The following is a 23,498-nucleotide window of genomic DNA, read 5'->3' as shown; positions in this document are numbered from 1 at the left end:
GCCTGGCACATAGTAGGTGTTTAATACTTGTTGATTTCTTGATCGATGAAATGGGTGGTTGTGGGGGAAGGCAAGGAAGGCTGCAGAGGCAGTGAGCTCTCCTGGTATTTCTCCCCACAGACAGCAAAGCCATTGTGGATGGGAACTTGAAGCTGATCCTGGGTCTTATCTGGACCTTGATCCTACACTACTCCATCTCCATGCCCATGTGGGAGGATGAGGATGATGAAGATGCTCGAAAACAGACCCCCAAGCAGCGGTTACTTGGCTGGATCCAGAATAAGGTGCCCCAGCTGCCCATTACAAACTTCAACAAAGACTGGCAGGACGGCAAGGCCCTGGGGGCCCTGGTGGACAACTGTGCCCCTGGTAAGGGATTCATATGGCTATGCGGAGGGTTTTAAGGAAGCCATCATTCTATGATAATGTAGAATCTGGATGTCTGGGGTGGAAGGGTTGGGAAGTGTAAGAATCCTTTCTCAGGGGCAGCTAGGGGGCGCAGTGGATAGAGCATAGGCCCTGGATTCAGGAGGATCTGAGTTCAAATTTGACCTCAGACCCTTGACACTTACTAGCTGTGTGGCCCTGGGCAAGTCACTTAACCCCAATTGCCTCACCAAAAACAAAACCAAACAAAACAAAAGAATCCTTTCTCATGAACCTCTTTAACATTATGGAATCAGAACTCTCCTCAGTCTCTCCATTGAACATTTTCCTTTCCTTACCATTCTGTGAGATAGGTCTGATTACCCCCAACAGAAGAAAGACTGGGGCTTACAGACGTTGTCATTTTCCCATGGGCCACATGACTCACAAGTGGCAGAGCTGGACCTTGATTAAACCCATCTAGTCTAAACCTTTCATTGTACAAATAAAGGAACTGAGGGCAAAGGAGGAAGAGTTTAAGTGATTTGCCCAAGTCACTTTTTAAAAATCTAGATCTATATTTTCATCCATGCAGAGACCTCTCCGTGTGGAACCCCCTTCGCCACTGCAGATTTTCAGCTTGTCTGTACCCTTTTACCACTCCCCCTTTTCCTCCCTAAAATCCCATGATAGGAGGCCATTGAGCGGAGTACTAGAAATAGGGAAAATCAAAACTGAAAAGGAGCCAGGGAAATACACAATATCACTGGCAAGTCAAGGATTTATGTTCCTAATTGTCCCCAGTTCTCAGTCGGCATGGTTTATCCTCCACCCTCCCAATCGACCAAGGAATATATATGCAGGGTACATGGTACTTCTGCTGGCCCCTAGTGGTCAGTTTGGGTGCTGCAGTCCCCAGAGGCTCCTCTGTCCATCGATCTCTATTCCCCAGGATGTGGAGCCAGCAGTGGAGATGGATTATGTGTGTGTGTGTGTGTGTGTGTGTGTGTGTGTGTGTAGCAGACAGGGGACTGAGTGGACGGCAATCCTGCAGCCTTGGGAAGCATTCCCAGCTGTTGATCCACTGCCTGAGGCTGCTTCTGCCAACTGTGAGCTCAGCGGCAGTGGCTTGTCATGGCTTCTATGCTTTGGGCTGGCTCTTCCCCTGCCCACTCTCAATCAACCATTCCTCTTCCCTTTCTTTCCCAGCCAGCCTGGGACTAAGGCCTTCCTTCACAGCCTGTGTACTACCCTTCTTTCTGATCCCTGTCTCTTCGGAGAGACCTCAGAGAATGCCCCAGGGCTCCACCACGTTAGAAATTAAGACTTCTTAGTGACTTCAGTGGAGGATCCCTCATCCAGCTTTTATCCCTTTGACTGTCTTAGTTTCCCTGGAACATGTGGAAGGAAATGGGGAGATGGTATTACCATCTCCCCAAGGATAGTATGTTAGGTGCTTAGAGATCCCAGGCAACAAACAGAGGTAGGAGAGAGATACATTTTCAGAATAAGTGTAGAAGCTGTGGCTGGGCTTGGAATACTGCCTTCTCTTGCCCTAGGGTCAACTTGAGTATGTGGGGGGTGTTCCTAAGGATGGTAGGTAGTGTTCTTGGGGGTTCCCTTCCCAGAGTCTGTTATGGGGCCTGAACAGGCAGGAGGCTGGCTGGAGAATAGCACTGGTACCAGGCAGAGTCAGCCTGGGGGCAGAAAGAACTCATTGTTGGCCTAAGTCAGAGCTGCCCGTGTTGGCTCCAACCTTGACTGTGCATCTTTGGGTGGGGGCATCCTCAGGGTCTCTGTAGGAGTCTGTTTAGGTGGAAATGTCTTGGGGCAAGGGGAAGGAGGTCTGTCCAGCTTTTCTGGGTAAGCTACTGTCCTGGATTCTGTGTAGCTAGTGGTATCCCAGCTCATCTCAACTTCCTGATCTATAAAATGAAAGAGCTGGATTGGATGCTGTCTAAAGTCCTTGCCAGCTCTAATTCACCATTCTTTCCCCTCCTCTAACTTGTCATTCCTTCCCCTCTTCAGGCCTGTGTCCCAACTGGGAGGCATGGGATCCCAACCAGCCAGTGGAGAATGCCCGAGAGGCAATGCAACAGGCTGATGACTGGCTAGGCGTGCCACAGGTAAGAGTATGGAGGAGCCAAAAGAGGGCACGGGAGGGGAGAGGCTGGCTTCAAGGTCAGGCTGTGAGTACAAGTGGGCAGTAGACTGGCCAGTAGGAAAAGAGCTGCAGAGTTTCTCTTGGGGGAGACGTGACCAGGAGCAGAGGGTGAGGATCTGGGCTCTTGTAGGTTGGGCGGCTCTCTTAATGGTGACCTCTGACCTTCCCCATGGCAGGTGATCGCCCCTGAGGAGATTGTGGATCCCAATGTGGATGAGCACTCCGTCATGACCTACCTGTCCCAGTTTCCAAAGGCCAAGCTCAAACCTGGAGCCCCTGTTCGATCCAAGCAGTTAAATCCCAAGAAAGCCACAGCCTACGGGCCTGGTATGTAGTCCTTGCCCCTGAGGGTGCCCCACCCTGGCCCCATCACAGGGCTGCTTGGAGAAGGCATACCTCCATGACTGAGAGACCTCCTAGAGCCCTGTCATACTTAGGGGCTTCTTCCTGCAAATGCTGGAATTGGCAGAAGGGCCATTTCTCTGTTCCTGTCTCTGACTTCTCCTCTCCTCTCTCCCTCCCAATCTCCTTTTCCACAGGCATTGAGCCTCATGGGAACACAGTGCTTCAGCCAGCCCATTTTACTGTACAGACGGTGGATGCAGGCCTCGGGGAGGTGCTGGTCTACATTGAGGATCCCGAGGGCCACACTGAAGAGGTACGGGAAAGGAAGACTTTGGGAGGGGCAGTGGACCTGAATAGCATCTAGCAGGCTGCTGGACAGCCACCATGTTTTGCAAACTATAGGAGATTGTTTCCATGTGACCCCACATATGCTATAGGAGAGTTAGGGGAAGGGTAGAGTTAGTGCCTGAATGATTACTAATTCCTGTTCTCTCAACAGGCCAAAGTGGTTCCCAATAATGACAAGGACCGGACCTATGCTGTTTCCTATGTACCCAAGGTGGCGGGGCTACACAAGGTACCTCTCTACAAAACCCTCCCTTGCCCTCCTCTCCCACCCTTCTATATTTACTCGGTCCTATAACTGGTCTTGTCCTGGTGTCCATCAGCCAAGCTCCATCTTCTATCCTAGTTTCCATGCAGGAGTGGGAAATGACCAAACCCAAAGTTTGACTTATTAGTGAGCCAATGATGACTTGGAGGGAAGTCCCTAGTGTTCCAGGGACTTCTTCTTGGCCCTGTGCTGTTCAACTCTTTCATTAATGAGTTGTATGAAGGAATGAATTACATCCTTGTCAAATTTGCGAATGATACGAAGTTGAGAATACCTCTTGGTGACAATCAGAAATATGACTTACAGGTCAAACAGTTAATAAGTCAGATGAGAGTCAGAATTCAAAAAGTTCCTGAAAGGCTAGAACAATGGGCTAAATCTAATTAGATTACATTTAATAGAGATAAATGTAAGATCCTAGATTTGAGTTCAAATCATATAGGCTAGGGGATATGTAGCTAGATAAGTATAGAAAAAGATCTGAGGGTGTTAGTGTACTACAAGCTCAAGATGAGTCAACAGGATGAAGTAGCAGCCAAAAAAAAAAAAAAAAGCTATTTTGGGCTGCACTGAGGGATATAGTACCCAAGATTAGGAAGGTGATAGTCCTGTTGGATGTATCCTGCCCTGAGTGGAAACATCTTGGTATGTCATATTCAGTTCTGGACACCATGATTTAAGGATACCAACCTACTGGGAAATATATAGAAGAGGAGGAGGAAGTTGGTGATGGGACTAGAGACCATGCCCTGTCAGGATTAACTAAAGGAATGAGGAATGTTTGGTCTAGAAAAGGGAAGATTTAGAAGGCTGTCTTCTAATATGTGAGGTGTTTTGGTCTATAGAAGAAGGATTAGACTTGTTCTCTTTGATCCCAGAGGGAAAAACTAGGAACAGTGAATGAGTAGGAGTTGCAGAGAGTCAGGTTTAGACTAGATGTAAACGGGGCAGCTAGGTGGCGCAGTGGATAAAGCACTGGCCCTGGATTCAGGAGGACCTGAGTTCAAATCCGGCCTCAGACACTTGACACTTACTAGCTATGTGACCCTGGGCAAGTCACTTAATCCTCATTGCCCTGCCCACCCAAAAAAAATACTAGACGATGTAAGGAAAAGACTTTCTAAGGGTTTGTTTGTCACTCACATCCTACTCTTCTTGACCCCGTTTGGGGTCTTCATGGCAAAGATACTTGAGTGGTTTGTCATTTCCTTCTCCAGCTCATTTAACAAATGAGGAAACTGAGGCAAACAGGGCGAAGTGACTTGCCCAGAGTCACACAGCTAGGAAGTGTCTGAGGCTGGATTTGAACTCAAGCCCTCCTGACTCCTGACCTGGGCTCTATCCGCTGTGCCCCCTAGCTGTCCTAAGGGTGATGGCTATCCCCAAATGGAACTGGCTGCCTCTGGAAGAGTCATGGAGTTCCTCTCCTTGGAGTTTTTCATGGGCTGGATAATACCTAAGGCTTGGTCATATTTTCTCCATCAGGTTCAGGTTGGACTAGATGCTTCTCAAGGTCCTTTTCAACCTGTAATTCTGTGTCCTTATTTTGTCGTTCCCGCCCCCGCTGCAGTTTGTAGAAGCGTCCCCTGGGATCCCTCTAGTATTTAGTGTCACCATGCTCCCCTCCCCCACCTTGAGCCTTTGACCTCTGACTTCCCAGGTGACGGTGCTCTTTGCCGGCCAAAATATTGAGCGCAGCCCCTTTGAGGTGAATGTGGGCATGGCCCTGGGTGATGCAAACAAGGTGTCAGCTCGAGGACCTGGCCTGGAGCCAGTGGGCAATGTGGCCAACAAACCCACCTACTTTGATATCTACACTGCAGGTAGGGGACACTGGGGATTGGGGTGGCAGGGATTCTATAGTGCTGTGAGGAAGAGGAGGGAAGGGGAGGAGGAGAGAAGGAGGCAGAGGAAGGATGTCCCTGAGGGATCCTTGGCAGGGGAGTCGAGGAGGGCTGCGGAAAAAGGAGCGATGGGCAGCATGAAGGTGCCAGGCTGCATGTCCTGTTAGTTGTACCAGGAGCAAGCTGAGAGAGAGAAGGGGGGAAGGGAGAGGAAGAAAGAAAGGAGGGCAGAGGGGAGGGAGGGAGAGTGGGAAGAGAGAGTGGGGGAGGGAGAGAGGGAGAGAGGGAGAGGGAACAAAAGAGAGCGCCCGAGAGAGCATCCAAAACCAGAAACTGATACCTTTGCTTTCAACACCAGGGGCAGGAAATGGCGATGTTTCTGTGGTGATTGTTGACCCTCAGGGTCGGCGGGACACAGTGGAAGTGGCACTGGAGGATAAGGGTGACAGCACCTTCCGCTGCACCTACCGGCCTGTGCTTGAGGGGCCCCACACAGTGCACGTGGCCTTTGCTGGGTCCCCCATCAGTCGAAGCCCTTTCCCTGTTCAAGTGGCTGAAGGTGAGGACTCGTCCCCTCCCCTCTCTCCTCCTGACCATCCCTGCTGGGACCAGGGCAGAGCCTGTGGTTGCATATGAGCAACCAAGACGGATAGATATTGTGCACAAGAAGAGAGTTTTGAACCTAAGGGTGCTTGTTGGACTCCTGTAATGAGCAGGAGAAGAAAATCCCAGGTAGACAGACTTACGGCAGAATCAGTATCCTGTCCAGACCCAAAAGACTGTGGGTCAGTGGAGAGCCACCTTTTGGAGAAGCTGAGCTGTGGGAAGGGACATGGGATAGCCATGAAGGACCATTGGATGGACCCTACCATAGAGGGATTAAGAAGGAAAGCTCTAGACGGGGATTGGGGAGACACGCCAGGATTGCTAACATTCTAGGACACCCTCCCCAGACTGGTGACACTATACTCATTCTTTCCCCTGCCCTCAGACCTCCTGATGCCAGTTACCCCTTTCATACCCATCATCTGCCAGGCCAAGAAAGTACCACCACGTTAGTACTATCCAGCTAGTTCAGAGGTGGGACTTAGCTGGTCACCCCATAGCATGGCCACAGCTACCTGGCACTACCCGTGTTCCTTGGCATGGCCGAAGCCTTATGGGATTCCCTCTTTACCCTGACATTCCATGGCAAGATCTGAATTCTCTGTCATTGCCTGGGTTCTATGCCATACTGTGTATTCTGTGGCAGCACCGGGGCTCATTGCCAGTGCCTGTGTTCTATGTCAGAACTAGGGCTCCTTGCCAATGCCTGTCCTGTGGCAAGACCAGGGCTCATTGCTAGTACCTGTGTTCTATGGCATTGCCTATGTTTTGCTCTTTGGGGACTAGAGGTGGCCCTGAGATGGGCAAAAGGTTTCCAAGCAGGGATTCTTTGGATGGGGAAAGTTCTCTGTCCAATGGTTCTCTTTGTCTTATTGCTGAGCCCTAGTTGGTGTCACTGAAGAATGTTGTTCAGGGCTCAAAGAACCTCTGCTGGTCGTTTCAGGGACCCCCTCCCCCAATCCCGCCTGGGGCTGCAGCCACAGGGGCTGCAAACATGCCACCCTAGGGAGGGCAGGTGGGGGTGGGCGGGTCCTGAGGGAGACGTTTGGGGCTATATGTCAGGATAGAAGTTGCATGAATGGACAGTGAGGCTCTTGATGGTCTGCATGAGGATATGAGGTGCTGCTGCCCATAGAAAGGAAGGCAGGCAGGACCAGACTGCACACCATTGAGGGTGAGGGGTGGGGATCGTGATGCCCAATTGAGAAGTCTCCTGCCCCGCCCCTCCTAAGCTACCACTTGGTCCCCTCCCTCCACAGCTTGCAACCCGAACGCCTGCCGGGCAGCAGGCCGGGGCCTCCAGCCCAAGGGTGTCCGAGTGAAGGAGGTCGCAGATTTCAAGGTGTTCACCAAGGGTGCGGGCAGCGGAGAGCTCAAAGTCACCGTGAAAGGGCCAAGTAAGTAAGGGAGTTTGGGAGCGGAGGGAAATGGAGAAGAAATATGGCCAACAACCCTGAGCCCTTCTGGGGGGTGGGTTGGCACAGATGGGGCAGCACTCCCTCCTCCTGCGGTCTGCTCACCTACTGGCCTATTAAGTAGTGGCCAATCAGCTCCACTTCCCAGGGTTCTTGTGAAGAACAATGAGAAAATATACGTGAAATGACTTTGAAAAGTAATCATGATGCTAACGAAGCATAAGTCAGCATTATTATCATTTATTATCTCTCCATGTAAGAACAGTGCCTTCCTTTGATATGTACTGGTGAGACCCATGGGCGCTCCCTTTCTATGACCAGTCTTTAGAATCCTTTTCTTCCACGGGGAAACCTGGGGGGAGCAGGAGAACCTCACAGCATGGTCTGTCTCCCCACAGAGGGTACAGAGGAGCCAGTGAAGGTGCGAGAGGCAGGTGACGGCGTGTTTGAATGTGAATACTATCCTGTGGTACCCGGAAAATACGTGGTCACCATCACATGGGGTGGCTATGCCATCCCACGCAGGTAAGTGCCCATGTCTTTCTCTGTTCCCAAGCCAGGCCCCTGTAGCACCAAATTGTGTTAGGATAGGGATCTCCTTTGCTGTGCAGTGTCAGGCTCATTAGATCCCAGGATTAAGCCCCAGGGCTGGGAGCTGAGGCTGCTGGGTCTTAAACCCAGGACTGGCTTGTTGGACACTTTCCAGACTTGGTCTGTTCAATGCTTTAACAAAGGAAAGGAGGGAGGAGGCCTTACCCTTTGGAATTGGAATTCCCTCCATTTGTGGGGATAAGGCAATCCCAGACTCCCCTACTCCCCTTTTTCCTTCCTGGGGCCTTGAAATTGATCTTCTCCCTTCTCAACATCCTAACACAAAATTGATTAACTTTCTTATTCTGTCTAGCAGGGCATATAAGAAAGTCAGGTGTGTCTGGGGTGAAATAGGCATGAGGGAAAGGGGAAACTTTGGGAGAGCAATTCTTTCCTATCTTGACAGAAGTTCCTTCCCTCCCTCCCTCCCTCCCTCCCTCCCTACCTTCTTCCCTCCCTCCCTTCCTCCCTCCATTCCTTCCTCCCTCCCTCCTTCCTTCCTTCCCCTCCTTCCTTTTTCTCTTTCTCTATTTCTCCCAGCCCCTTTGAGGTACAGGTGAGTCCTGAGGCTGGAGTCCAGAAAGTACGGGCCTGGGGCCCTGGCCTAGAGACAGGTCAAGTGGGCAAGTCAGCAGACTTTGTAGTGGAGGCCATCGGCACAGAGGTGGGAACACTGGGTAAGTGACCAGGGGGAAGAGGCTGAGCATGCCCAGTGAGTGACAGGGCAATGGAAATGGGAATACTGGCTGTCATCAGGCTAGGCCCAGGAATGTCTGGGGGTCACGCCTCTTGTCTGTCTCTCCTTCTGTGCTATTCAGGCTTCTCCATCGAGGGACCATCCCAGGCGAAGATCGAATGTGATGACAAGGGAGATGGCTCGTGTGATGTGCGTTACTGGCCCACGGAGCCGGGGGAGTATGCTGTCCACGTCATCTGTGATGACGAAGATATCCGTGACTCTCCCTTCATTGCCCACATTCAGCCTGCCCCACCAGACTGTTTCCCAGACAAGGTACTGGTTCTGTAGGTCTGTGCTCAGGCCTCCGTGAATGAGGTAGAGCCATCCAAACCAACACCTACCTTTCTCTTGTCCCTCACCTTGCTATAGGTGAAGGCCTTTGGACCCGGGTTGGAGCCTACGGGCTGCATTGTGGACAAACCAGCAGAGTTCACCATTGATGCCCGTGCTGCTGGCAAGGGTGACCTTAAACTCTATGCCCAGGTGAGGACATGGTGCTGGATCCCTTCACCTTCTGTGGATTATAGTAAAGCTTGAAAGGAGAAATAACTCCAGCTCAAAAATGAGTAGAGCCAGGAGTCATGGTGAATCCACTGCTGGACCTGGAATCAGGAAGACCCGCATTATAATCCTCCCACAGATAGGGCGAGTCATTTACCCTCTTTGGCAGCAGTTTCTCATCTGGACGATGGTGATAATAATAGTTCCTACCTCAAAGGTTGTTTTTTTTGTTTTGTTTTGTTTTGTTTTGTTTTGTTTTGTTTTGTTTTGCGGGGCAGTGGGGGTTAAGTGACTTGCCCACGGTCACACAGCTAGTAAGTGTCAAGTGTCTGAGGCCGGATTTGAACTCAGGAACTCCTGAATCCAGGGCCGGTGCTTTATCCACTGCGCCACCTAGCCGCCCCCTCAAAGGTTGTTTTGAGGAACAGATGAAGTGCTTTGCAGACCTTAAGATGCTCTTTGAATACCAGCTGTTATCATTAATGTTAGACCATTAGAGTTGGCAGGGACGTTAAAGAGGAAATTACTCACCCAAAGTCCTATGACGAGTTAGCAGCAAAGCTGGGAGTAGAAGCTGTGGCTCCTCACTATGCCTCAGTGGCCCCTCAATCACAACCATGTCTGGCACTAAAAGCTGGTGCCTGTGCTCTGACTGAAGGGAAGGGTGATGTGTGTGTGTGTGTGTGTGTGGGGGTGACAATGTGGCGTGTGGTGGCATGTGGTTGTTCATGGATGGGGATGTTTCAGGGGCTGGTTTGACCCTGGCAAGAGATGGATGGGGGAAGTCAAGGGTTCTTCCTGAGCTTAGGCCCTGCGGTATGTCTCTGCTTATGTTCACAGGATGCTGAAGGCTGCCCTATCGACATCAAGGTGGTACCCAATGGGGATGGTACTTTCCGGTGCTCCTATGTGCCCACCAAGCCCATCAAGCATACCATCATTGTCACCTGGGGAGGGGTCAATGTTCCTAAGAGCCCCTTCCGGGTATGTCCTCCTAATTCCCACCCAGAATTCATGTGATTTCCTCTCCCTCCAACAGTGACCTACACCCTTGACATGTACTCTCTAGGTGCCAGAGAGCATATCCTGGGTACTCCCTGGGCATTCTGCTTCTTCCCCCACCCTCAGGACCTTTAGGCAAAGACTGAAATTTATCTGAGAATCAAGGGTAGGGGAGATGGGGACTTGCAGGAACTCTCGTCTCCTTGGGAGGAAAATGAGTGTACTTCATACTGGGTGTTGTTATTTTGCAGGTCAACGTTGGAGAGGGCAGTCACCCTGAGAAGGTGAGAGTGTATGGTCCAGGAGTGGAGAAGACTGGCCTCAAGGCTAATGAACCAACCTACTTTACTGTGGACTGCAGTGAAGCTGGATCAGGTAATCCAATAGAGACTGGGCTGAGAATAGTGGGACCAAGGATGAGTGTGGTTAAATGGAAAGTGGTAATGGAAGTTGGGGTAAGGTCTAACAAAGAGAATATAGACTCATGGCTATTAGAAGTGGAAGAAACAGGGGCAGCTAGGTGGCGCAGTAGATAAAGCACTGGCCCTGGATTCAGGAGGACTTGAGTTCAAATCCAGCCTCAGACAGTTGACACTTGCTATCTGTGTGACCCTGGGCAAATCACTTAACCCTCATTACCCTGCAAAAAAAAAAAAAAATTGGAAGAGACATTAGAATTCTGGTTCACTCCCTCTGTACCTTTATAGACAAGAAACCGAGGCCCTGCTGAAGGCCACGTACTATAAGCAAGCTGTATGTAATAGTCCGTTTTTTCTCTTCTACTACATATATGGAAATGCTTGTTTTATTTGGTGTTTGTTAAGTTCAGAAAGAACAATAATATCCTTAAAGAATCCCAAAGAATGACAGGGTGGGGGTGGGAGGTCAGGAGGAGGCAGAGCCAGAGTGGAAGGGGGCTTTGCTGGAGCCCCCATGGCCAGGGTAGTAACCAGGCCCTTCTCCCCTCAGGGGATGTGAGCATCGGCATTAAGTGTGCCCCGGGCGTTGTGGGTCCTGCTGAAGCCGACATTGATTTTGATATCATCAAGAATGACAACGATACCTTCACTGTCAAGTACACGCCCCCTGGGGCTGGCCACTACACCATCATGGTGCTGTTTGCTAACCAGGTACTCCCCTTTCCCTCCCTGGTCAGGGATGGTTCCTTTGCTCTTCTCCATTAGTCCCATAAGCTCCAACCTTTTAAAAGCAAGTAATACACTTTAAAGATGCTGGGTTTTTCAGGCAGATAGCCTCAGGAGATGGAAACAGAGGAAAGAGGGGAATATCAGTAGTGTCATTTGTTATCAGCTCTGAGTTTGAGGATTCCTGGGTTCTCTTAATATGTGCCCCTCAGCTATTTTGTCTTCATCCTCTTGTCAGATAATCTCTTCCCCCTTTCACCATTCCCCTTTCATTTGCCTGGTAAGGACATCTGTGGCCTGTCCCCTCTTCTGGCCACCACTGACTCTGGGTTAGGAGCCCATGTCCTGGGGATGGGGTATCTGAGAGTGTCTGGCTGTTAGACGACTGGAGAGTTCCAACCTGCTCCTTTACCCTTCCTTCTCCTAGGAAATCCCAGCCAGCCCCTTCCACATCAAAGTGGACCCATCCCACGACGCAAGCAAGGTCAGAGCCGAGGGTCCAGGGCTCAGCCGCACCGGTAAGTGCCCAGCTGCCTCCCGCCCCTGCCAGCTTGGGAGGAAAAGTTGGGCCCCGCAGGCAGGGCCCCTGGACTCCTGCACCCTCCTTATTTTCTCCTCTCCCCCTCTGACCCCGTGGATTCCCAGGTGTGGAAGTCGGGAAGCCAACCCATTTTACGGTGCTGACCAAGGGCGCTGGCAAAGCCAAGCTGGATGTTCGTTTTGCGGGGGCAGCCCAGGGGGAGGCTGTTCGAGATTTTGAGATCATCGACAACCACGACTATTCCTACACGGTCAAATACACGGCTGTCCAGCAGGCGAGTTCCTCTCACCCCACCCTGCAGTCCAGGCCCTGACCCCAAAGCTTCTTCTCAAGACCATCTGTCCCTCCCCATCATTTTCAGGGCTGATAATGCCCTGAAGCTGATAATGACTTTGGTTTAGTCTGTTTCCTCATCTTTAAATGATGGTGGTGGTGGGAGGGTTGGATGGCTCTCTAGGAGCACAGCTGGTTCTAACTGCCCATCTCATTCATCAGGGTAACATGGCAGTTACTGTGACTTATGGTGGGGATCCTGTCCCTAAAAGCCCCTTTGTGGTGAATGTGGCACCCCCTCTGGACCTCAGCAAGGTCAAAGTTCAAGGCCTTAATAGCAGTAAGTGTGTGTGTGAGAGACAAACAATACTGTGTCCTGCATGGGTGTGGGTTGGTGAAGGGAGGAAAGGGGAGGTGAGAAGCAGAGGAATGAAGAACAAGGCTAAGAAGGAGCTGAGGTCTGTGATTCCCTCCTGCTCATCACTGCCTCTTGCCACCTGTCTCCTCCTCTCCCTTCCTCGGAACAGAGGTAGCAGTAGGACAGGAACAGGCCTTCTCGGTGAACACTCGAGGTGCAGGTGGCCAAGGACAGTTAGACGTGCGGATGACTTCACCCTCACGCCGACCCATCCCCTGCAAGCTGGAGCCAGGAAGTGCAGCGGACACTCAGGCTGTTCGATACATGCCTCCTGAGGAGGGGCCCTACAAGGTGGACATCACCTACGACGGACACCCAGTGCCTGGCAGCCCCTTTGCTGTTGAGGGCGTCCTGCCTCCTGACCCCTCCAAGGTAAGCTGGGCACAACCAGGTTGGAACTGAGAGAAGCTGGCAGAACTAGGACTGCAGAGAGAGTGAAGGGTATGAATCTCAGAGGCAACACAGGCTGACGTACCAGAGAAGTGATCAGGGGAGGGGAGGGAGGGAGGGAGGCGGAGGGGGCGCGGAGAGAAGGCTGGCTTCAGATGTAGGCTCCAAAGTCCCACTTCAGCCCTTGAGGAAGAGCCCACAGAAGAGCGAGGGGGCCTTGGTGGGAAGAAAAAAATCTCCCAGGATAGTCACCAAGACTGATGGGTACCTGAACCAAGGATCCTCTTTGCATTGTCCCTGGCCAACAGCCACTTAGTCTCTGCCTATTTGAGTCCAAGTCAAGAAGGATTTGAACTCATGTTCTTAAACTCCGGTTTCAGTCACTTACTAGCTATGTGACTTTGGGCAAATCATTTAATCTCTCTCAGCCTCAGTTGCCTCATCTTTAAAAATGGGGAAAATAATAGCACCTCCCTCCCAGTTTTGTCGTGAGGATCAAATGAGATAACATGGGTACCGTGCTTTGCAAACCTTAGAGAACCTAAAGGCTAGTTAAATGCTTACGGGGCATTTGCTATGGAATAGACTTGGAGGTAGGTGCTATGGAGATACAGAGGAAGGAAAGACACACCTTCCACCTTCATGGATTTTATGATCTTATGGGAAAGACAAGATTCTGCACATGAAACAAGGAATATTATGAATAGTGAGAGACTGCACAACATAGTGGATAGAGAGTTGGCCTTAGGACCTCTGGGCTCAAGATCCACCTGAGGGCATATACTGGCATATATGTGTGTGTGTGTGTGTGTACATATATATATATATATATATATGTACACACACACACACACACACACACACACAGGCATATACCTTGCACAGATCACTCAACTTTTTGATCTTTAAGATGGAGAGCCTTGGGGCAGCTAGGTGGTGCAGTGGCTAGAGCACGGGCCCTGGAGTCAGGAGTACCTGAGTTCAAATCTGGCCTCAGACACTTAACACTTACTAGCTGTGTGACCCTGGGCAAGTCACTTAACCCCAATGGCCTCACTAAACAACAACAACAAAAAAAAGATGGAGAGTCTTCACCTAGATTTCAGGAAGTTTGTGAACTTTGGATGGGAAAAATCACATCTTTATTTTCACTAACCTCTAACTGAAACTTGTGCATTTCTTTGCATTCTTTGAAAACATTACTCTGAGGAGTCTAGGTGTTTTCCCAGTCTGCTAAAAAAAAATGTTAAGAAGCCCTGTCTGCTCTGTCTTGGGGAGGGGGGGCAGGGAAGGGAAGGAGGGAGAAAAATTTGGAAATAAAAATCCTATGAAAACAAATATTGAAAACTATCTTTACATGTAACTGGAAAATAATAAAATACTTTTATAATTTAAAAAACAAACAAGAAAGACTAAATAGTCCTAATTATGAATTACTTAAAATGTGTTAACCAACCAAAACATACCAAAAAAAAAATAGACTCCTAATTGTAAAGGCCAAGATGAGTGTCTATTATAGTACAGAAAACTCAAAGAATTGCTAGACTGAGAGAACTGCCAAAGAGCAATACAATAGGGAGGGATGAAGGAGGTAGATATTTTGTGAGTACAAAAGATTTTGTGTAAAATATCTGTTGAAAACGTAGATTCTTTTTGGAGTGGCATTGTTGTAGTGAAAAAATAAACAACATTCTAGAGTTGGGGAAAAAAAGCAGCTCTGTCTGCTCTAGGAATAGAAGGTATGAAGAAGGAAGCAGCATGCATGGCAGTACAGTTGTAAGCTCTACATTGTCCATTGGCTTTGCCTTGACTTAGCATAACTTAATGCTTCAGGAGATCGGGAAGGTTTGAAGAGGTTAGGAAGGACTTCATGAAGGAAGTAGCACTCGGGCAGGGCCTTGAAGGTTGGGTAGGCCTTAGGCAGTAGGAGGGAAGGAAGAGCATTCCCATCAGGGTGAGTGGGGCTTAGCTTCCTCTCCAAGGACAAGGAACCCTGGCCCCCTCTGGATAGGGCCCCTGAAAGACAGGGTGACCTTGGGAAAGGGGCTTACAGGGAGCAAACTGGACTTCTTGTTGTTCCTCTGGCATCTTCTATCTCTTCCTTTTCCCAGGTGTGTGCCTATGGTCCTGGACTCAAGGGTGGCCTCGTGGGCACGCCAGCCCCATTTTCCATTGACACCAAGGGTGCAGGAACAGGGGGCCTGGGGCTGACGGTTGAAGGTCCCTGCGAGGCCAAGATTGAATGCCAGGATAATGGAGATGGCTCGTGTGCCGTAAGCTACCTGCCCACGGAGCCAGGAGAGTACACCATCAACATCCTCTTTGCTGAGGCCCACATTCCGGGTTCACCCTTCAAGGCAGACATCCGACCAGTCTTTGACCCCAGCAAGGTTCGGGCTAGCGGGCCTGGGCTGGAGCGAGGGAAGGCTGGTGAGGCGGCCACCTTCACCGTGGACTGCTCAGAAGCCGGAGACGCTGAGCTGACCATTGAGATCCTGTCCGATGCGGGAGTAAAAGCCGAGGTTCTGATCCACAACAACGCCGACGGCACCTACCACATCACCTACAGCCCTGCTTTCCCTGGCATCTACACCATTACCATCAAGTATGGCGGACACCCTGTACCCAAATTCCCTTCCCGGGTTCACGTCCAGCCTGCGGTTGATACTAGTGGTGTCAAGGTCTCTGGGCCTGGTGTGGAGCCCCATGGTGAGTGGGAAGATGGGAAATTAGTGGCAAGTGGGAGGAGCTGAGTGTATCAGGCTGGAAAGAGACTGGAAAGATAGAAGCAGAAAATAAATGGGGGAAAACGAAAAGGGAAAAGTAAGGAACTGGAGGAGATTGAGTAGATGTGGTAGGAATGGTCTAGAGGAGCTAAAGGACCAGGAAATTATGGGAACAGATGAGGGGAATTGGAGGAGTGAGAAGGAAGGGAATCATTGATTGGCCTGAATGGAGGAAAAGATAGTAACATAAAAAGGTTCTGGGGGTATTAGATCGATCCAGTGGCGATGTCAGGGGGAAAACAATAGCTGAGGTACTGGGGTGAAAGAAGTTGCAGTAGGAGCCAAGGGTGGTGAGTATCAAAGTGTGGAAGGAGACCAGAGGAGCTGGGGGCTGCTTGCCACTGGAGTCTGGAGGAATAGAGGCTGCAAGGAAAGGCTTCTACAGGGCTGCAAACGTGACATGGCCAGAGCTTGGCTCAGGAAGAGAGATGCGGGGCTGCAGTTCTGGGGATAACCATGGAAGTAAGGGGAAAGACGTCTGGATGGGGCTCTGATCTGACGGTGGGAAAAGAAAGGGCCTAGACTTGTCTTTGAGAGAGCCAATCTTCTCATCCTACCCCTCTGTCCTGCTCCCAGGCGTTCTCCGAGAGGTGACCACAGAGTTCACGGTGGATGCTCGGTCCTTGACTGCTACAGGCGGGAACCACGTGACAGCCCGGGTGCTCAATCCCTCAGGAGCTAAGACCGACACCTATGTGACAGACAATGGGGATGGCACCTACCGAGTGCAGTACACTGCCTATGAAGAAGGTAAGGGAACCAGGGACACTGACTACAGGGATCCAGTCACCAAACAGTGGGAGGAGTTGGGGGGACATACAACACAGAAGTAATAAAGCAGCAGGGCCTGGGGTGTGTGGATACATGGCCCCTGGACTTTATGGGGAGAGGGATGTCATGGATTTCTACATCCCCTCTCCCTAAACCTGGGCATCCTTTGTGATGCCTCTGCCTACATTGCCATCCTCAGGAGTCCACCTGGTAGAGGTGTTATATGATGACGTGGCAGTTCCCAAGAGCCCATTCCGAGTTGGCGTGACTGAAGGCTGTGACCCTTCCCGTGTTCGGGCTTATGGGCCTGGCCTAGAAGGAGGGCTGGTCAACAAAGCTAACCGCTTTACAGTAGAGACCAGGTACACACCCCCGTTCCCACTCTCCTAGACACATCTTCCCTTCCCTCTTGGGTTACCAAGTCTAGCAATGGTTCAAGAGGCAGAGGATCTGGTTTCAAATCCCACTTCTGATGGCTACCTTTGTGACCTTGGGCAAGTCACTTTGCTTCCCATGGCCTATTTCCTCATTGGGGGTGGGGTGGAGTTGGACTAGAGTTCCTCTGATGTTGCTTCCAATTCTAGAGCAGTGAACCTATGGATAAGAGAGGGGGTACGAGAGGGAGTGCTAGATCCCTAGAACCTTGTCCCTGAAAAATTTCTCAAACAATTTCTCATCCCTATCCCATCACATCCCCACCCATTGTCTGGGTACAGTAAATACTAGGGGAAAACCCAAACATTTCAAACCAGCATATGCCAGGTATGTCTGAGAAGGAGTTGTATCTCATCCTTCCCCACCTTGCCATGGCTCTCCCTCCTCCTCCGATCTCCTGTCATCGCTGAGCTAATGGAGGTTGTTCTGCAGGGGAGCTGGCACTGGGGGCCTGGGCCTGGCTATTGAGGGCCCCTCAGAGGCAAAGATGTCCTGCAAAGACAACAAAGATGGCAGCTGCAGTGTGGAGTATATCCCCTTCACCCCTGGAGACTATGATGTCAACATCACCTTTGGAGGACGTCCTATTCCAGGTATGCTCACTGAGGCAGGAGAGAGATTGAAAGGGCATGGGGGAAAGGTGGGGAGGGAGAGGCAGGTGCATTGTACATCCAAGTGGTGGAAAGGGGGAGGGGAAGAAAGGGATAGCTCATATAGGAAGTATAGAGCTAGAGGCTGTGGTGGAGGCGGGGAGGGAGGGAGGGAGAGAGAGAGAGAGAGAGAGAGAGAGAGAGAGAGAGAGAGAGAGAGAGAGAGAGAGAGAGAGAGAGAGAGAGAGATGGATCAATAGATGATAGATAGACAGACAGATATGGATGGATAGATAGATCTATCAATGGATAGATGGATGGATAGATAAATATGAGGCCAGAATCAAACTCAAATCTCTCTGTCTCCAGGTCTAGCATGCTATCCGCTCTACCACTTAGTTTACAATAGCTCTAGGCCTTGAAAGCAATGGCATTTACATTTCCTTAAATTATTTTATAATATGGGCTTCTACCAATTCAAATAAGACACCTCCATGCACCCCACTTCCTCTCTGACCCAGAATATTAAGTTTTTGCTACGTAATTCTCAACATCTAAGTTAGCTGCTACTTGTTTGTGTGCTGATGTGTTTCATGAGATGCCTAGATAGATGGTGTAGTGGAAAGGGTGCTGAACTTGAATCAGGAAGAACTGAATTCAAATTCTACCTCAGAAACTTCCTAGCAGAATAACCCTGGGCAGGTCTTTCTGCTTCATAAAAATGATAGTACCTACTTTTTGAGGATCGAGTTAGCTATATAAACTGTATCAAGCACTTTGCACTCCTTAAAATGCTACATAAATGCTAGCGATTAGTACTGAAATGTTCTGATGCCCTGTCTTACAGTCCTGTCTCTACTCTGGGGCTGTAGGCTTCTGGAGGGTGAAGCCTGTGATTCCTCTTTCTTCCCCGTCCTCTCAAAGGATTTAGTACATGCAGCATATTAGCAGTGGTGATGGGGAGGTGGGGAAGGAGAGGGGTTTTAGTCTATCCCTAGGAGGCTCACCCCTTTTTCTCCTTACAGGGAGCCCCTTCCGAGTGCCAGTGAAGGATGTGGTAGATCCTGGAAAAGTGAAGTGCTCAGGCCCTGGGCTGGGAGCTGGTGTCCGAGCCAGAGTCCCCCAGACCTTCACAGTAGATTGTAGTCAAGCTGGACGAGCCCCACTACAAGTGGCTGTGGTGGGACCCACAGGTATGGGGAGCCACTGGAAAGTAAGATGGGGCTGGGGGGAAAAGAGATAATCTGGAGATCTTCTTAGAGACCCATGAGACCACCTGCCTGATTTCTTTTGCACTCTCCTCCCTCCCAAGGAGTGGCTGAACCAGTAGAGGTGAGAGATAAGGGGGATGGTACCCACACCGTGAACTACACCCCAGCCACTGATGGGCCATACACTGTGGCTGTCAAGTATGCTGACCAGGAGGTGCCTCGAAGGTAAGCCAGGACGAGAGCCTTCTGGGGGTGGGTGGCCACTGCAAAGGGAAACACAGACATGGCAGGTTGTAGAGGAAGGGCAGTCCTTGCAAACTCAGCATCCCCAGAAAGCACGCTATGCCTTTGAGACACAACCTTGGGAAGAGAAGTAGGAGGAGTTATTCTCCCTCACTAACTGTCCATGCCTCATTCCTTTTACCTCCAAGCCCCTTCAAGATCAAGGTGCTGCCAGCTCATGATGCCAGCAAGGTCCGAGCAAGTGGTCCCGGACTCAATGCCTCAGGCATCCCAGCTAGCCTTCCTGTGGAGTTCACCATCGATGCCAGAGATGCTGGAGAGGGACTGCTCACTGTCCAGATTCTGGTGAGGGCCTCTCCTTCTCTGGGGGAAGGGGCAATGGCCATTTTAAGGTGGGGTTGGGGACAGGTTTGGAGCAGGGACCCCAATGTAAGCTCTGGACTCAGCACTGATATCTCTCCTCCACTTCCATCCTAGGACCCTGAGGGCAAACCCAAGAAGGCAAATATCCGGGACAACGGAGACGGCACATACACCGTATCCTACCTGCCAGACATGAGTGGTCGGTACACCATCACCATCAAGTATGGGGGTGATGAGATCCCCTACTCCCCCTTCCGAATCCATGCCTTGCCGACTGGAGATGCCAGCAAGTGCCTTGTCACTGGTGAGCACCCCGTTTGGTCCTTTCCCACTGGTTTTGCTGCTGTCCCTCACCATCCTTCATACACCCAACACACAGACACACACACATGTACTCCTTCCTCCTTCACCTGCCATTCCAATGGGGGCTTCTTCTCTTTGCCACAGTGGGAGACATGGAATTGAGGGGGAGATAGAGGCAGGAGCTTCCCTTCCCTCCTGTCACTGTTGTCCCCTTCTGCCCCCTCCCCCCAATGCTGTCCATGCTCTGTCTGCTCCAGTCTCACACTCTCTTCTCTTTCCAGTGTCCATCGGCGGTCATGGCCTAGGTGAGTATTGTATCTGTTCTTCCTGTGTGAGGGTTTGGGCCCCAAGTCTCTGTGCTCTTTCCTGGGTATCACTTTCTTCATTTGTGCAACATGAAGGGGGTTGGATTGGGTGATCTCAAAGGTCCTTCCCAACATGAAAACCATATGACCCTATGACTGAACCTTGACCTAAGGACACCCCATGGTCTCTCCTGAACAGTCCCTGATCACAGTTGCCTCCTTTACCCTCATCAGAGGCCCTCTCCTGTGCTTCCCTTGTGGGCAAGCCAACTGGATGGCAACACGGGCCCTGAGCACATCTTATCCCCACAGGTGCCTGCCTCGGTCCCCGCATCCAGATTGGGGAGGAGACGGTCATCACAGTGGATGCCAAGGCGGCAGGAAAGGGCAAGGTGACGTGCACGGTGTCGACCCCAGACGGGGCAGAGCTGGATGTAGATGTCGTAGAAAACCACGATGGCACCTTTGACATCTACTATACTGCCCCTGAGCCGGGCAAGTACGTCATCACCATCCGCTTTGGAGGAGAGCACATCCCCAACAGTCCCTTCCATGTGTTGGTGAGTGCCCAAGGGCAGATGGGCTGTGGGGAGGGAGATCAGAGATTGGGCCTGTGAATCTGGCCCCGTTCGAGGCAGGCAGGGGTGTTATATATAAAAATATAATGCAATTATATGATATATATTGTGGTTAATACCTGATAATTTAATATAGGATATCAATTGTTGGGTGGTGAGACTGTTCTAAAGTACCTTCTATGCTACAGACTGGGGGAGGAGGGGTCCTTTGTCACATTCACACAGAACACTGGGGATTTCAGCATCATTCCTGTTCCTGAGGACCCCTTCCCGACTACTTTCATGTAGCCATAAGGACAGAGTAGCAGTCATTCCCCTCCATCCTCTGAGAATCACGCCATTCCTAGGAAGTTAGCAGCTTTTGCCTAATGGACCTATGTCTGTGCTCCCCCTACTTTCCCTGGCTGCTCCTCCCCAGCGGTGGCTGCAGGACAGTGGTGACTCATGGTCCGAATGGCTGGTCCTTTAGGTGAGGGTATTTGAGCTCCTCCGTGCCCCAGAGGTCCCCTCACTCATGTTGGTCAGTTCTCATGGCAGCTTTTGAAATTATGTTGACCTGGTTTGTCCATCATTCTGCCCAAATGATTCATGCTGGCCTGTGTCAGGCCATTGATTAAGTACCCTCTATGTGCTGTCAGCCTGTGTTGAGCCACTGTAACTCTGTTATTCCGTGTCTTGCTTCCTCAGGCGTGTGACCCCATTCCCCATGTGGAGGAGCCGTGTGACACCCTACAGCTGCGCCAGCCCTTCCCTACACACCGGCCCAGCAGTTACCCCACCCACTGGGTACCTGCTTTAGCAAAGGGGTCTCCATCTTCCCTTTCCTCCCTCTTCTCTCTTATTCTCAACCTTCAAGGTCATGTTAGGTTAAAATGCACCTCCCCCCCCCCCCCGAGAGAGGGTCCCCTCCAAAAAACCAGGGTCTGCAGAGGATATATGGATGATGTGCCCAGCTCTGGGAAAGTGCATTGTCAGGAGGGTATGGGCCAGAAGCCTCGTGTCAGGGAAGGGGGAAGCCTGTCTCTGAGCCTGGCAAGCACAGTGTCTCATCCTTTTTTACCTCCACCTCTTCTCTTGCAGCTCCTGCATTCTCTTCTCTTGCTGAGCCACCTCCTGCCATTAACTTCACTTTTCTTCCTCCCTTTTTTCCTTCTGACTTTCATTTGGGGTGTGGAGTGGGACTTCCACTTTCCCTGACCTGCTGTTACTAATCATACCTTTCTTCTCTCCCCCCACCCTTCCTCCTTCCCCAAGGCCACAGATGAGCCAGTGGTCCCAGCAGAGCCCATGGAGTCCATGTTGAGACCCTTCAACTTGGTTATCCCATTTACAGTCCAGAAGGGGGAGATCACAGGTACCATCTTTCTAGGGTCATAGTAGCAGAGAATTCCTGAATTGGAACATTGTTTAGAGATTATCTTGGTCCAGTCCCCTCACTTTACAGCCAGAATGCCAGCCCAGGCCCTCTGATTACCAGTATAGGCTGATTTCTTCTACATATTCTATAATTGCTTCATGATCTTAAGCAGGTGCCCCTGGGCTGGTAGAACAGAATGGCCAAGTTCTCTTCCCTGCTCAGGGAAGCGGCCAACCCTACTAGATAGGAGCAGAGTGGAGAGAGACTGAGCTAGACTCTCCTGAAGCACTGAAATGGGAAGAGATTTTGCCCTCTTGGAAAATGATGGGATGGGGGTGGTGGAGACCCAGCAAATTTGTGGGGTGAGAGGGGCAGATGTCCCCACCTCTGTGATACTGACTATACCCTGGCATACCAGGTGAGGTACGGATGCCCTCAGGGAAGACTGCAAGGCCCAACATCACAGATAATAAGGATGGCACCATCACGGTGAGGTACGCGCCCAGCGAGAAGGGACTACACGAGATGGGGATCAAATATGATGGCAACCACATTCCTGGTAAGTTGGTTGGAGAGAGGTGCTGAGATCTGGGCGTGGTGATAGTAGGCAGAAGCCAGGAACCATTTAGGGCAGTTGAGGGACCATCAAATACCATTGATTTAACAGGGTTTGAGGAACAGTAGGATTGGGGACAAGGAGCTTTCTGGAAAGGGACCTGGGGGAAGTCCTGGAGTTGGGAGATGAGGTGGAGTTTAGGTTACTTAGAAGCAGAGGAGGCCATAGCAACTTTAAATATATAGGTGTTGGGGCAGCTAGGTGGCACAGTGGATAAAGCACCAGCCCTGGAGTCAGGAGACCCTGAGTTCAAATCTGACCTCTGATACTTACTAGCTGGGTGACCTTGGGCAAGTCACTTAGCCCTGATTGCCACAGATAGATAGATAGATAGATAGATAGATAGATAGATAGATAGATAGATAGATAGATAGATAGATGGATGATAGATGGTAGACAGATTGTTAGATTGATAGATTCAGAAATGTGAGAAGTTGGAAGGACTGATGGAAGGAGTTAGAGCAACTCTAGAACTTTCATGCCTTAATCTTATGGTCTCTTCTCTGTCCTCTAGGGAGCCCCCTGCAGTTCTATGTGGACGCTATCAATAGCCGCCATGTGAGTGCCTATGGGCCAGGCTTGAGCCACGGCATGGTCAACAAGCCAGCCACCTTCACCATTGTCACCAAGGATGCTGGGGAAGGTAAGTAGATGGATGAGATGAAACCTGGGGGTGGGAGGGGGTATGAGGGGCCTGTGATCATCTCTAACATCAGCTCCTCCAACACTCACCTAGGGGGCCTGTCTCTTGCTGTGGAGGGCCCATCTAAGGCAGAAATCACCTGTAAGGACAATAAGGATGGCACCTGTACGGTATCCTACCTCCCTACTGCTCCCGGAGACTATAGCATCATAGTCCGTTTTGATGACAAGCACATCCCAGGGAGTCCCTTTACGGCCAAAATCACAGGTACCATTTGTTCTTCTGTCCCCTCCCCCCAGTGACAGTAATGCTTATTGAATATCCAGGGGGCACATCCCAAGTAT

General features: G+C 50.7%; 1 protein-coding gene across 2 annotated transcripts in view; it reads left to right on the top strand.

Annotated features, from left to right (window-relative positions):
- The window catches only part of FLNC (filamin C), a 39,447-nt gene that overhangs the window by 6,323 nt on the left and 9,626 nt on the right, over window positions 1-23,498 (top strand). The window contains exons 2-35 of one of the 2 annotated variants that reach the window (XM_043965677.1): window positions 121-369; window positions 2,395-2,492; window positions 2,707-2,857; window positions 3,070-3,188; window positions 3,375-3,452; window positions 5,149-5,311; window positions 5,691-5,891; window positions 7,198-7,335; window positions 7,752-7,878; window positions 8,485-8,621; window positions 8,763-8,956; window positions 9,053-9,166; window positions 10,025-10,168; window positions 10,438-10,561; window positions 11,156-11,316; window positions 11,759-11,849; window positions 11,977-12,146; window positions 12,368-12,485; window positions 12,673-12,935; window positions 15,065-15,662; window positions 16,316-16,489; window positions 16,710-16,872; window positions 17,378-17,538; window positions 18,561-18,728; window positions 18,848-18,971; window positions 19,178-19,334; window positions 19,467-19,656; window positions 19,937-19,960; window positions 20,273-20,520; window positions 21,226-21,324; window positions 21,793-21,892; window positions 22,314-22,454; window positions 23,026-23,154; window positions 23,248-23,421. In XM_043965677.1, coding sequence (XP_043821612.1) covers window positions 121-369; window positions 2,395-2,492; window positions 2,707-2,857; window positions 3,070-3,188; window positions 3,375-3,452; window positions 5,149-5,311; window positions 5,691-5,891; window positions 7,198-7,335; window positions 7,752-7,878; window positions 8,485-8,621; window positions 8,763-8,956; window positions 9,053-9,166; window positions 10,025-10,168; window positions 10,438-10,561; window positions 11,156-11,316; window positions 11,759-11,849; window positions 11,977-12,146; window positions 12,368-12,485; window positions 12,673-12,935; window positions 15,065-15,662; window positions 16,316-16,489; window positions 16,710-16,872; window positions 17,378-17,538; window positions 18,561-18,728; window positions 18,848-18,971; window positions 19,178-19,334; window positions 19,467-19,656; window positions 19,937-19,960; window positions 20,273-20,520; window positions 21,226-21,324; window positions 21,793-21,892; window positions 22,314-22,454; window positions 23,026-23,154; window positions 23,248-23,421 — 5,490 coding nt within the window. The remainder of the gene's footprint in view (window positions 1-120; window positions 370-2,394; window positions 2,493-2,706; window positions 2,858-3,069; window positions 3,189-3,374; window positions 3,453-5,148; window positions 5,312-5,690; window positions 5,892-7,197; window positions 7,336-7,751; window positions 7,879-8,484; window positions 8,622-8,762; window positions 8,957-9,052; window positions 9,167-10,024; window positions 10,169-10,437; window positions 10,562-11,155; window positions 11,317-11,758; window positions 11,850-11,976; window positions 12,147-12,367; window positions 12,486-12,672; window positions 12,936-15,064; window positions 15,663-16,315; window positions 16,490-16,709; window positions 16,873-17,377; window positions 17,539-18,560; window positions 18,729-18,847; window positions 18,972-19,177; window positions 19,335-19,466; window positions 19,657-19,936; window positions 19,961-20,272; window positions 20,521-21,225; window positions 21,325-21,792; window positions 21,893-22,313; window positions 22,455-23,025; window positions 23,155-23,247; window positions 23,422-23,498) is intronic. The other variant, XM_043965676.1, reaches the window with a different exon arrangement.

The sequence above is a fragment of the Dromiciops gliroides genome, chromosome 5, assembly GCF_019393635.1.
Source record: "Dromiciops gliroides isolate mDroGli1 chromosome 5, mDroGli1.pri, whole genome shotgun sequence".
NCBI classification, from domain to species: domain Eukaryota; kingdom Metazoa; phylum Chordata; class Mammalia; order Microbiotheria; family Microbiotheriidae; genus Dromiciops; species Dromiciops gliroides.
Note: the sequence above shows the minus strand (reverse complement) of the source record. Positions and strands in the feature narration are given on the sequence as shown.